We start from the raw sequence: 14,401 nt of genomic DNA on the forward strand, positions 1-14,401 counted from the left end.
TTCACACGATGACCGGTTAACAGGATTTTATAAAGCGCTGTCATTTCAGTGCCATATGCTACCTTTTTCCTAACCCAACATGATAAAATTTTCTGGTGCAATGCATGTAAAACATCTATGTGGTTGCAGTATGATTGCAACCGCTTATGCAAAGGTGAAATCAACCCACACAACCGAGTCTGGTGCCAGACAGTTGTAAGTGCTGACTGCGGTCAAGTAGTGATGGCTGTGCCTGGAGGAAAAGAGGGTAAAAGGAAAGGTCTGCTGCCACAGGTGAAAGCAGGATCTCATTTTGACCTAAGACAAAAGGAATGAAAAATAGGAGCTGCTGTCTTGAGGCAAAGTATCTTCATCATCTTACCTCTCATTGGGAGGATGATCCAACTCTGAGTTAGGCAGGATCTGAAAGTCAGAATCCCTTGCATCTTCCAGAGATTAACTGATGTGTTTCTCCTCCCCATGGAGACAATTTACAGATTATTTTCTTGCCCTGAAGTCTGTTCTTGCAGAGTAGTTCCTATTAAAATCCTGATACAGCTTTCTCCTTTATAAAATTTAAATGTGTGGTGTGATAATACTTAAATCCCTGAACAATGAAACGGCATACTTCTGCCTATCCTCCATACTTCAGTGCCTGAGAAAAGGTCAGGCTAGTGCATAAGATCTTAGCTTCTTTTTTCTGGATTCATAGGACACACACAGGGGAGGACAAAAGATAACCAACACATAAAATGCTGAGATGCTAACTGAAATGTGACACCCACTCTTCTTCTAAAAAGAGTTTCTAATTCAAACACATAATTTGGAATACGTACCTAGGCAGGAAAGGACTAGACAACTATGAAAGGAAAAGAGATTATGGAATTTTTTATTTAGAGGAAGGAAGTCTTATAAAGAAGGATTGTTTGAACTATGTTCAAGGCAAGCTTAGGTTTAGGGGTTTTCTCCTGCTGTGGTTGTCACCTTTCAGCTGCTCAGGTTCTTCCCCCTAATGGCACATCTCAGATGTATGCACCTAACTCTGTAGTTGATGCAGTTACAAATGCATGAGATTTGATAATGTAAAGCAAATTATCCCTGTGAGGGAATAGAAACTGACGTTTCCAGAGGGATGGATGGAAACATTTTGCGTAATGGATTTTTACATGAACTCGAGGATTTTTAAGTCCTGATTTGCATGTCAAACACATAGTGTATGACTGCTGTGAATGTGAATTTTCTTTTCAACAGTCCAGCAGCCAGTCTGAGACTGAAGTGATCTGCACTGAACAGACTACCAAAAAATTACTCGTTATTAAGCATAAAAGCTGCCAAGCACTACTGAATTATCTGTTTTCTATTACCTTGTTCTAAATTTCATACCAATAACTGGCCGGAGTTTTGCAAATTACCTCTGGCTTTGATGGAAGTAGTCCTGACATCTCCTCAACCTTTACCTCAAACTTTGATACGGTTTGTTGGTAGGGGTTTTTTTGAGGAATACAGAAGGTAAAAAGGGTAGGGTTAGTTTTGATGTAGATCTGTTTCCCGGTCTAACACACCACGTGGCAGCACAAGCAATTGCACCACTTCAAAAGACAGGCTGATGCAAGGGCCAGACCCAACATCAGTGAGCAAGGGGAGAGGGCACAGCTGCTTTTCCTGGCAGTGGTGATGGCTTCAAGTGACCATTCAACTATGACCTTTTACTCCAGATATGGAAGTCTCTGTCGTGCCAGCCTAAGTCTGATTCATTACGAGCAACTGCCTATAAAGTCCTTTGTACGTCGTTGTAGTTATTTATGCTTACATGAATATAAAGTGGGATCAAAAATGCTACCAGTATTTAGTATGAAAGTAGCCTGTGTTCATCACAGTAGTGCGTGCCTGTACGCACACACACATTTTTAATTACTACCACTCTCGCCATTCCTCCCACCCCAAAAACCACTCCAAGTATTTAAAGAATGTTAACTTTTATCAAGGATGCAACAAAGTACATGACCTGTCAAAATCTAGAAATGTTTGGGGACAGTGGGGTCTGTTGAAAACGAACTGGCCTTCTCAAACACAGCTCTGAAAAATCTGGTTTCAACAGCAAGACGTCTGACACCAGTACCCATCTTCAGTTGCTGGTCTAACGTTTCAAGGATTCTTCTGCATGAGCCAAGCCATCTGACGTTGCAAAAGGATGGGTGTTTATTACAGTGCTTAACATTTTAAAGAGAACCATGTAAGACTGTGCACATTCGTGGATCTCCATATATGTTTGTCAGCTGTTTGCATACTAAGTAGCAGCTGAGAATAAAAAGTAAAATAAGGGCTGTTTTCAGAACCTGTGGGGGTTTTTTGACAGCTTTATCTTCATGTCTCTTGGCCTGGAGAAGCACGACTTTCCCGCTTTGGGCAACTCTTATTCATGTAGTCCGACCACTTCTTTAGTGGTATTGATACAAAAAAAAAAAAATTCCTGCATCTCAATTCCTTTCCCTCTTTGCCTAATGATATTCTGCACAACCCTACGTTTTCCTCCCCGTCGCCACTCGCCTCCCAACTTCTCCACCCTCTCTTCTGTCTGTACAAATGAGCTTTTCATCTCTCCCATTCCCCCCAGCTCATCTGCCTGAGCAGCGGCAGACCAACGCGGCTTTAACAGCCCTGCCGGCCGCGGGAAATCCCGCACCTCGCAGCGGCAGCCTGAGGGCGAAACCCCACACAGGTGCGCCCTATCAAGAACCGCGCCTCGGTCGCGGCCACCCCTCAACCCAGCGGGCCTGCCCGCCGCTGCCCCGCGCGGCAACACGACGGAGGCCGGGCAGCGGCGGAGTGCGGACAGGCCTCGCCCGCGGGAGCCCCGGCCCCCCGCCGTCACCGAGCGCTTCACCCGTTCGCCGGCCAGGGGCGGCGGCATCGCCGCGCCCGCGACTGACCCGGTCTTGCCCGGGCCTCCAAAAGCGCGGCGCGGCTCGGCTCGGCTCGGCTCCGCCGTGCGCGGCCGCCACCTCCCTCTGAGCCGGGCACGCCCCTCTGCCCCCAGCCGCCGCGGCCCGGCCCAGCACCTGCGGTCCGTGAGGGCCGGGGCGACGGGGGCCCCGCCCGGCGGTGGCGCGCGCAGCCGCCGCTGGGCGGGCAGGTACGGGCCGGGCGCCATGTTGTGAGCGGAAGCCGGGCCCGAGCGGCGGCAGGGGGGAGGGCGGAAGCGCGGCTCCGCCTGGCAGCGGGGAGGGGGCGGGGGGAGGGACGGACGGACGGACGGCGGCAGCGGGCAGCAGTCGCCGCTGGAGCCGCCGCCGCCGTTAGAGCCAGCCGGGGTGTCCTGCGCCCTCCGGAGGGCTTGTTACCTGCCTCGCCGCCGCTGCCGCCGGGGTGCGGGAAAGCGGAGCGCGGAGGCTGCGGGAGCCGGGCGGGGAAGATGCCCCTGGCGCAGCTGGCGGACCCTTGGCAGAAGATGGCTGTGGAGAGCACGGCCGAGAGCAGCACCGAGGTACGGGGCCGGCGGAGGGGAGGGAGATGTGTGTGCTCTGGGGAAAGTTGTGAGGAGGGGACGGGACCTGGGCTCCCGCTTCCCGCTGCCGCCGCCGCTCAAGGGACGGGCAGAGTTTCCCCTCGCGGGCGCTCGGGGCGAGCAGCGCCGCGACCGCGAGCGGGGGCTAGGGGGGCAGCGGCCCGACGGGGAACCGGGGCGCTGCGGGGCGGCGTGCCTCCGGGCCGCTCGGGCGGGCAGCGGGGGTTGAGCGTTGGCGCCTGCCGCCCGACCGGCCCCTGCGCGCCGCTTCCTCCCCGGGGCACTGACTCAGGGCCGGGACCGGCCGGGACTCCCCCGCGCCGGGGCTCGGGGCGTGTTTCACGGGACCGGGCTGCTCCCGGCTCGCTCCCTCCCCTTCCGCCCCCTTCCTCGGGAGGGAGTAACCTGCTTCGGCGGCGGCCGCCGACTCGGGCGCTTTTGTTCCAGCGCGGTGTCTGGTTACTGTCACGGCGAGTTTCCCTTCCCGGGGCGGCCCCGCCGCCTCCGCAAGCGCGGCCACAGGGAGACGGCGGTGTGGGGGGGCGGCCAGGAGGGCCGGGGCCTGCCCTCACCTTGCCCGGTGCCCTCGCCTTGCCGCTGCTCCCCCTGCGGCGGCCAAGGGCCGTCCCCGCCCGGGTGCCGCTGCCCCCTTATCTAAGCAGGATAGGGTTGTCTCTGCAGTTTCGCAAGCGTTTGGGAAACCGCAGGGACGTTTCGCATGGGTGAAGCTTTGTGCTTAGCGGCGTTTATGGGAACATCCTTGAGATGCCGCGCAGTGTGGTTTCCTGCTGTTCGTAGCGGGGAGTTCGCGTTGTGCTCCTGTCCTTGTTAGGCAGGACGCGTGTCAGCTTTCCTAAGCAGTGATAATGAGAGTGGCTGGAAATTAGATTCACCGAGGCCATAGCTGCCTTCAGTTACTTTCATTTTTTCCTACAGTGTACTACTGTGTTGGTTTGGATCTATGTAAACATTACACCTACACAGTCAGCTGTGCTTGCTCCGTGATTCCCTAGTAGCCCACAATGCATGTGCCAGTTTGTGACCAGACTCCCATCTGAAAAGAAATAGCTTATTCTGACAGTGCAGCTTCTACCTGAATCTCCTCCAGCTGATACGCAGCCAGGCTGCTTCAAGTGATGCTGATCTTGAACGGTATGGACTCGAGCCAGCTCACAACTAGTCGCAAGGTTAGAACTTATTCCATAGTGAGCAAAGCAAAGAGAGACACCAATGCGAAGTTTCTCCCGTAGCAGAAGTATGTGTCCTTTTGATGTTTGTCTGGTCTTCTGCTTAAAGTGACTGCGTCTCTGGGAGTCAGAATAATCTTCGGTTCTAATCTGACAGGCAGATAGCTCTTTTAAATTTTTGCCAGTTACTGTAGTTACTTCTAAATTCTTCCAAGTTATTCACTGACTTCTGAAGTGGTGATCTTTTATTTGTTTTTAATGGGGAGTAGCTACAACACTGGTGTAATGCTTGTGGGCGGTGGAGAAGGAGATAGGAGAGATGTTTCTGCAAGACCCCCTAGAATAATGATTTAGAGAAAAGATCTTAACTGTTACTTTAGTCTTCCATGCTCACTGCTTGTACTCTGTGTAACTTCAGTGATGGTATATATGACGGAAAGATGTCAAAATAGATTACATTATTTGAAATGTGTGTATGTGCATTATTAATCATACTTTATTGTTTTAGTGTTTTCAGACATTTATTTTTAAACTGCTGTCATAAACTTCTTGAAACAAGTGTATTTTACCTCTTCCTAAAAAAAGAAACCCAAACACTTAATGACTCTACAGCAGTTTATCACCAACAATTTTTCTAGGACCACTAACAAAACATGCAACAGCAGTGAACTGACAGGTGTGCGCTTTAAGGCCCAGTCTAGAATGAACACTCGGTTCTTGAAAAGACCAGACTGTACCTGTAAAAGCTTCTCAGATGACCCTCAAAGGAAAAGGGTAGATAGATAGGTTGCTTACCTGCAATGAGTCTTTAAGAAAAGATGTTTCAATGAAAATAGATAAGTTTAATACATAAACAAATGACCTAAATACATAACTCACATTTTCAATCTGCACGAGTTGTGTTTGTTTGTAGCATAGCAATAGCCTACTTTCAGACCCTATCCTGCAGGAGTTTCCTTGGGCAAAAAAAATTTTTACATCCACCTGGAAACTCTTTGTGATTTCAGTTATAGTTTAATAGTAATAATGTCTTTAGCTGTAATACTGAGGAAGGTAAAGTTTCTGCTAACCTCTCAGATTTGCTGACAGTTCTTGTAACACTGTTATCCACATGGAATTACAAATTATTGAGCTTTAAAAGTCAGCTCAGACACTTTCCTTGCTTAACAACTCATTGAGGTTTTTGTTTGGATTAATTTTTTTATTTGTTTCCCAGTGCAGTCCTGTATTTGGTTTTATAGTAGTACCACCGAGGAGGTGATAGGCTGTGATGTGTGAGCAAATCTAGTAGGAGGAATAGAATACTTTTAACTAGCATTATTTTGGAAGACAGTATAGTTAACCATGAACAGCTTCTGTAATTTAGGTGTACAGGACAGCAGGTCCTTCTCTAGGAAATAATGCAAACAATTTTTTTTTTAGATAAAATATGGGTTTATAGTTTTCAGAGATCAGTTGCAGGTCTTCTGTTTCTAGAGGTACAAGTAGGACAGCAATCCACATTGCATCTCTGACAGCTTTTTCAACATGTAAAGTTGTTACACTATTTTAAATTTATCTATATAGTATAGTATGTGGTTTGGTTGTGTTTTTAATGTTTCATGTTTTAAATCACAACAGCTTTAAAGCCTGTGCAATGATGCTGTCTTTTATTGACTCAGGGACTACTCAAGATTTATAGCAAGCATAGGTTTGTTTTTCATGGTGAGAATGTGCCTGTTACTTCAAGTCATCTGCTTTCAAGCAAATTAAGTATTGATTATTTTAGTTTGTATTTGAACGCCTGAATAACTAGCCTGATCCTTTGATCTGTACTCCCAGCAATGCATATTAGCATCAACTGGAGGAGAATGAATTCAGTTATGGCAGCCAAATTTTGGAACACTGGTATGTTGAAAGACCTGGCCATTGTAAGGACATGCTGTTTGCTAGACTTTCTGGGAAGCATTTGTGCTATCTATCCTTAGGAGCTTTAATTTAGGTGCTCTAAATTGGCCGTGGAGAAAGTTCAGGTTTTTCCACTGCTCTTGACAGGGGATTTATGATCAACTATTTAGGTGACTAAATACATCTATAGTATGAATCCCCTTTTGCAGAATTCCTTGTTTTATTTTTTATATCCAGAATTATTTGAATGTTGCACAAGACAAGGGTGCATTTAACAGTCATACTGATACTTTAAAGAATCTGGTATAATGTAATTTCTGCTTTGTAATTCCATTCTGATGTCAGTGTGACATTGTCTGTGTATACTTCTGGCATGGACTCTGAAATTTGTCAGATGTCTTGCCACTTGTAGACACGAGGCTGTGGTTGTGATTGTCTCTTTACATTCTGTACTAGTCTATGTAATCAGTGTTGTACTTACGTTCCACAGGAACAAAGGCTGTATTTGCAGTCATTTCTGGTATAGCCAACACAGGTAAACAATTCAGAGCCAAAGTGAAATCACCTAAATGGACTGGTCTGTGTGGATTTTGAAGACTGTCGTCTCTCCGTGATAGACAGAATTCTCTGCAACACTCTGCTATCACTTCTCATACATCCCTGCTGTTAGTACAGTGCATTCTGAAGTCCAGGTTTTTCCCAGATTTGTGGAGTGACATTTCTTACACTGGGTTGAAAGTGGCAATTGGCAATTTAATTCTCATCTAAATAAGTGGTATACCCTGTATTCCACAAACTGCTGTGATAGAGACAGATAACAGATGTTATATATATGTAAATACTGTCTTGAGAAACATATCATCTGCATGAAAGATGTTTAGGTGTGTGGGTTTTTCTTCAGCTTTTTCAGACTCTTAATGGTACAAATTTACCTGCTTTGGTTTTAGTTAACACATTTGTACTATGTGACATAGTACTGATTTCCTGCTCTCAGTTGGGTGGGGTGCGAGTGGGCAGATGCTTCACTTTACTGAGTTCAGTACCTTTGTGCAGTATTGTGTGCACTCTGCAGCTCTTGATTTCCTCATGGAAGGTGTTAAGTTTGACTTCTTCAATTGTTCTGTTAGTATGACATCGGCAGTTCTTAGCTTGTTATTGTTTTGTTCCTTGTAGCGTACATAATACTTCTTGCCACAGCTGGAACATCTAACACAAAGTAGATGTAAGCAGGCTGACATGTTTAAAGGCGTGTCTGTTGTCTTTGAATTGATTGTGATCTGTCACGCTAACTGTAGTTGTTTGTAATTTCAAATGCTCAACTTTGATTCACAATGATACACAGACTAAGGTGGGTGTTTAATTATTCCTGCACATCCAAAATATTAGCTTTATGAGTTGATCTTGGCAGTTGGCAGATCTATGAACTTTAAGAACTCATTCAAGATACCAGTTTTAGGTTGTTTAGTTGGGGGGAGGGGGGTTGTGTTTCAGTTTTTTTAAAAATATAATTCATAGCTGTATTACAGTAATGAAACTTCTACGCAGATTTTCAGGCGAGAGTATAACCTTGTAATTGTTTTTTTCAGTCTTTGTGACTTTCACAGAGGGGAATAATTTAATCAGTAAAACTGGATAGGTTAGAATATCTTCAGGGACTTTTTAGACAAACTGAAGTGTGGTTGATTATTGCAAGTATTGTGCTATATGCTTGCATACGTGATATGGTGCTACTTATTCTCTCCTTATTCTCTGAAATAAGATTAAATGTGTCACCCATTGGAAATAGAAGGGTGGGGGGAAATCCTGTGTAACAGATGGGAAAATGTAGCTCAACAGTTTAGTGACCCCATCTAGCATCATTTGTGAGGTCTGTTCTAGAGCTAGGAAGTGAACACTGATTTCCAGGGACCTACTCCAGTGGCTCAACCACAAAGTTACTGCTAGCTCCTTCTTATCAGTAACAGTTACCATATGTTCCCTTTGATGCAAGGAACCCCCTGTGGTATGCTTAACGCTCCACTTAACTCTTTTTGGAGGAAATGTGCTGCTACTTTTTTTTTTTTTTTTTTTTTCGAGTGAAGCAATTCAGTTGTGTAAAAAGTAGCCGTGTCTTCTAAATACATTATTATTATCTTGGTCTGTTTTCTAACACAATTTCTAAGCCTTCATTTAACCTAATTTAATTAATTAAATTTCCATTTAATTTCTAGCATTAATTTATTGGAACATGATTAAGTATATACAGAAGATGTGACGAAATGGTATTTTATTGTGAAGAAATGGTATAATGGTCCAGCAAACCACAGCTTTGAAAAATAAAATCTTCTTTGTCTTGCAGGCTCAAAAGGTGGTGACTTCAGGATGTAGTCAGACCATGATGAATATTATTTGTATTATTCCTTATATAATATGATTTCCAAAATTAGTTACTGCTAGAAATTTAGGCTTGAATGTTAAACTTTTTTTTTTTTTTTACTTAACGGGGAGTCTTTCTCCTCCTGCCTTCCAGCATTTGACATTTGTTGTATAGTCACCTTGGAAATCGTGAATTTTAGGAAAGAGTGAAGTTGCTCCATAGCTCGGTCTCTCTCCTTAGTAGAATTTATTAAAATAGCTAAATGACAAAATAACCATAAATGAGTAATGCTTTAGTTGACTTAAGTATTAAATTTCAACCTTTGTAATTTATCATGCAAAGAGATTCCCGTGTCTGCTTTGTAAGGAATTGCAGCACACAGCCTTGCTGTGCCTGTCGGCTGCTCCTGACTCACGGGGAAGGACGTGGCACATACTCCCATGTGTGTGCCCTGGTCCTGTTTTGAAGGGGCTCAGGCAGGTGCAGGGCATTTCAATAGGCCTGGTGCTGCATAAGGCAGTGATCACAAAACGTACCTGCTTCTCATGCAAATATAGTCGTCTTAATGAGATTTGTGTGCTGTCAGGTGCTAGAGTCACTCCTAGGATAATGTCTGTGAGCAGAGAAGGAATTTCTTTTATTTTCATATGTGCAGCAGTGGTTGGACATATTGAAGTAAGGGATTTCTACATATGTGTTTCTTCTTCCTCTTTGGAGCATAGGTGGTGTGATGTTTTCTCTTTACAAATGCTGCTAAATTGATGTGTTAAGTGTAATAATTTACCACCCATTCAGATAAGGAATTAAATGAAAACTTCACTTCCCTACCCCCTTTTTTTTCCTTGAACAAATAAACATACACAATTTGGAGCTTGTTTTAGCTACAGAAAGTGGTTGGTACTATATGTCTAGTGTCTTGGATAATGCAATGCCATTTGTCTGACTTTAAGCTAATTCAGAGAATTAAACTCACTGAAAGCTCAAATGTCTTTTTAGTTTCCTTTTCTGACCTGACTTGGCATAGGACTGGACATTTGCCAGTGCCAAGTCAAGGCACTGCAGTGAAGGAAAGGGAGCTGCTTTTCTGTATTGTTAAACTATGCTATTGAGTCAGATAAGAAGGTGGTAGTGTAAAGTAGATAAGGCTTACAAAATCACATAGTTAAAGTTGCCCAAGTATCCTAAGTTAAGGAAGCTGGGCTTTGTATCTAAATGATTTGCATATTAATGGCTTATATCTGAGGTTGATTGTCTACAGAGAGGCAAGTTTCAATGTCCTGCTGTTTCTTTTAATACTCAGAAAAGGAAGAAGTCAGTCACCTTAGTCAATAAAGTTTAGAATAAATTATGTGGAATTACTGGAACTTGAAGTAACAAAGACTTATATAAAAGAAGTACTTGCAGTAATTTTATGTTTCATAAAAATAAATCGTATCTTTAGTTCTTTGATTTTTCAAAAAAATGTAAGGAGTTTTCAATACTCGTGTGTACTATTTTAACAGTATATGCAAAATGTATTGAATACCTGCTATGAGAGAACAGCTAAAGAAGTCTAAGATGATAGCTCACTTCTGCTATTTACATATAATAAGTTTTAATCAGGTCAGGATTTAGGTAAGTGCTTCAAATCTGTGTGTCTTCACAGCTCAGGAGTTAGGGCACAAGTAATTAATTCAGATCCTATTAAAGCCTTATATTTTAGTTAAGCACTGGAACAGATTTGGAAAACTGCATTACTGAAGATTTAAGGAGGGGTTAGAAATAAACATCTTGTGAGCGACATTGTAGGAATAGCTGATCATGCCTTGGTGCGCTGAGATAGATTGGATGACCTCTCAAGGTCCTCTGGGTCTATTTTCAACTATTTTTCAGTGGACCTATGAATTTTTTCTCAGAGTAGATCATTGCTGCTTAGAATAGCAAGTTTGAGCATGTACAGTTTGAAAGGTTTTTACTGAATGTAGTTCCATGCAGTGCCTTGTGTCGCTAACAGCAAATTTGTTATGAATGTTTCAGTGGGGATACTGTTTTCTGTGCTGCTCTGAAACAAGCCAGAAGCATTGCTACAGCTTTACTCAATTCAAGGATCACACAGTTCTTGAGCTTTCTCTGTCAGTTGAGAGTCCCTTGAAAACACCAGTGTAAGTGCACAGATCTATATATGGCCAGTGTTTTAATGATTAAACAATACCAAAAATTCTTGTGTGTTTTGAAATATTTATTTTTGGTATCCTAAACTTTATTTCAGAAGGTGTAAATGGGGAAAAAATGTTTTTTATTAAATCCCATAACTGTTTAAAGGTTGTTGGGTAAGTCTGGAAGTCTCGGTAGCTGAAAACTAGGAATTACTTTGGACAAACTTCAGACTTATCCAGGTAATTTATTTAAATTATAATTCCAAAGCGTAGTTAAATCATCACCTATGTTACTCATTGGCATGTTAAAACTTCTAGATAATGATTTTTAAATGGTGTGATTCAGATGTCTTGTCTGCTTATTTGTGTACTCAAAATATCATCCTGCACTGATACACAGTTCATAATTCTTGATTTGTACAGTTTTTAAGTCTAAGAATATAACACTTCTTAAATTATATCATAACTGGGGGGTATGTTTCTGCTAAAAGGCACCAATTACATGGAAAAGTCAATAGTTATATAATATACTGAACTCTGTTAATGGTATAAAGACTGGTTGCTAACTTACATGCTCAAACCCAATATTAATAATTAGGAAATGTTGAGGTTAGTTGCAAAAGAGTTATACCAAAAGCTATAACTGGTATCAATTTCATAAGGGGTGTTAAAATAACTGACGCATAGTCGGCAGAGAGGATACTTAAAATCCCAGAATAGTCTAGTGATAGTCTAAATGCAAAGCAGAGATCTTTTGGGGGTGGAAGAAGATATTTGGTGATGTCTAATATTGAATAAGCTTTGGAGACAAATTTATGTCCTTCAGAAAAAAATTCTTTTAAACTGTAGGAAAGAATGTAAAGTTCAGAAAGGTAAGTCCAAATTAGCAGAACTTTGGTTTGCAAATAGATTGTGAGAATGGATATACTAAACTAAATCTAGAAACTTCAAGTATATACTGTCTGTAATAATATATCCTCCAAGCTCAGGACCAATGCATCCCAACAAAAGGAAGTCAGGTAAAAATGCCAGGAGGCCTGTATAATGAGCAAGGAGCTCCTGGACAAGCTCAAAGACAGAAAAGTCTAGAGGGTAGGAGCAACGACAGGTAGCCTGGGAGGAATACAGAGGAATTGTCTGAGCAGCCAGGGATCAGGTTAGGAAGGCCAAAGCCCGGATAGAATTAAATCTGGTGAGGGATGTCAAGGGCAACAAAAAAACCTCTTATGTTGGTGACAAAATGAAGACTAAGGAATGTGTCGGCCCTCTCCAGAAGGAAATGGGAGATCTGGTTGCCTGGGATATGGAGAAGGCTGAGAGACTTTACAACTTTTTTGCCTCAGTCTTCACTGTCAAGGACTCCAGCCACACTGCCCAAGATGCAGAAGGCAAAGGCAGGGACTGGGAGAATGAAGAACAACCCAGTATAGGAGAAGATCAGGTCTGAGACCATCTAAGGAACGTGAAGGTGCACAAGTCCTGAGACCTGATGAGATGCATCCACAGGTCCTGAGGGAACTGGCAGGTGAAGTGGCTAAGCCACTATCCGTCATATTTGAGAAGTCGTGGCAGCCTGGTGAAGTTCCTGCTGACTGGAAAAGGAGAAATGTAACCCCCATTTTTAAAAAGAGAAAAAAGGAAGACCCAGGGAACTACAGGTCAGTCAGTCTCACTTCTGTGCTTGGCAAGTGGATCCTCCTGGAAACTATGCTAGGGCACATGGAAAATAAGGAGGTGACTGATGGCAGCCAGCATGGCTTCACTAAGGGCAAATTGTGCCTGACAAATTCAGTGGCCTTCTACAGTGGGGTTACAGTGCTGGCAGATAAGGGAAGAGCAACTGATGTAATCTACCTGGTTTTGTGCAAAACTTTGAACACTGTCCCACGTGACATCCTTGTCTCTCAGTTGGAGAGATGTGGATTTGATAGATGGACTACTTGGTACATGAAGTTCAGCAAGGCCAAGGGCAAGGTCCTGCATATGGGTCAGGGCAATCCCAAGCACTGGGCAATGAGTGGATTGAGTGTAGCCCTGGGGAGAAGGACTTGGGTGTAACAGCGGATGTGGAAGTGTTCAAGGCCAGGTTGGACGGGGCTTTGAGCAACCTGGTCTGATGGAAGGTGTCCCTGCCAGTGGCAGGGAGTTTGGCACTAGACGATCTTTAAGGTCTCTTCCAACCTAAACCATTCTGTGATTATTGATGGAACTAATGGGAAAAATAGGAAAAAATGAGTGCTACTGGAAACATAATGATTTGTCTACTTAATATTTTAATTAATACAGTTTAAATACCTGTAAAAAAACTCTGTGATGGGAATGATGGGTACAAAATAAGATATTCTGCACCAAGTTGATAAGTTCAAGTTGCTGTTATGAATGCTAGATATGGTGTATTTTACATACAAGATTACCCATGTGGGTCCAGTGCTAAGCAGGATAGATGGGAATAGCATTAGGCTTATTGTGCAGGTGCCCAAGATAGTGCAATTTTGCCAGACTTCTGAGATGAATTGGATCTCTTACAGTAAATGTTGGAATCATAATTTTTCAAAAAAAAGTGACATTAAGACTGTAGATCAATATAGACTTGTAGTGTGTAGAGGGCAGGATATTCCCTACTTTACAAAAAGGTGATTAATTGATTGTGGGTGGGATGTGGGCTACATTTCTTGATATACCCCTTTCTTACAAAGGATTTAGTATAATTGTATTTTCTCAATACTAATACCCAAACATATGCCACTACTTAATACCTCTTGGTCCCTTCCAGTGCAGTTATTTATGGTCAAGAAGTAAAATAATCGGAATTTAAAAATAAAACCAAACCAAAACAAACCCAAGAAACTCAAAACAAACAAACAAAACCAAAACAAAACACCAAAAAAGCCTTCTTTAAACTGTCTTTTTGCCAGGAAAATCAAGTACTTGATTATATCCTAAGAGTTCAGTGGGTTTAAATCTGTAATTTTTGATTGCTACAAATATTGGTGGTTGATTTCCTGTTTTGTAGTTGATGGACTTTTGTGTCAGAGGTTCTGTCGGTTCATATGGATGACATTCACATACCAGCTGCCTGATGCAAATTCCCTGATGTTTGTCTGCTTTATGCTTGGCTAGGGAGCCTGTAGGATCTCTTTTTGTGTTCATGTCCATGTGCCTTCAGCAAAACTGCTGGAACACAACTGTGTTTAAGTATTCATTTCTACTAGTTTAATGAAATGTGGCAACAGTTTTAAAGGCTTTGGGGAGTCAAATTTTTAGCTAACTTAACATGACTGTTTCCACTGGAAAACAGAATAGGAAGTGGAGTTTGAGTGAGTTGGAAGAGTATTTTGTAGGTTACCTTTAT

At 43.0% G+C, this 14,401-nt stretch overlaps 1 protein-coding gene across 2 annotated transcripts in view; it reads left to right on the forward strand.

Moving 5' to 3' along the window:
- The first annotated feature begins 3,268 nt into the window (after window positions 1-3,268).
- RPS6KA3 (ribosomal protein S6 kinase A3) overlaps window positions 3,269-14,401 on the forward strand; it is a 79,854-nt gene continuing 68,721 nt past the window's right edge. Inside the window, exon 1 of one of the 2 annotated variants that reach the window (XM_074906165.1) lies at window positions 3,269-3,463. In XM_074906165.1, the coding sequence (XP_074762266.1) occupies window positions 3,392-3,463 (72 nt within the window). In that variant the 5' untranslated portion in view covers window positions 3,269-3,391. The remainder of the gene's footprint in view (window positions 3,464-14,401) is intronic. The other variant, XM_074906155.1, reaches the window with a different exon arrangement.

This window comes from Athene noctua, chromosome 1 (assembly GCF_965140245.1).
Source record: "Athene noctua chromosome 1, bAthNoc1.hap1.1, whole genome shotgun sequence".
Taxonomy (NCBI): Eukaryota; Metazoa; Chordata; class Aves; order Strigiformes; family Strigidae; genus Athene; species Athene noctua.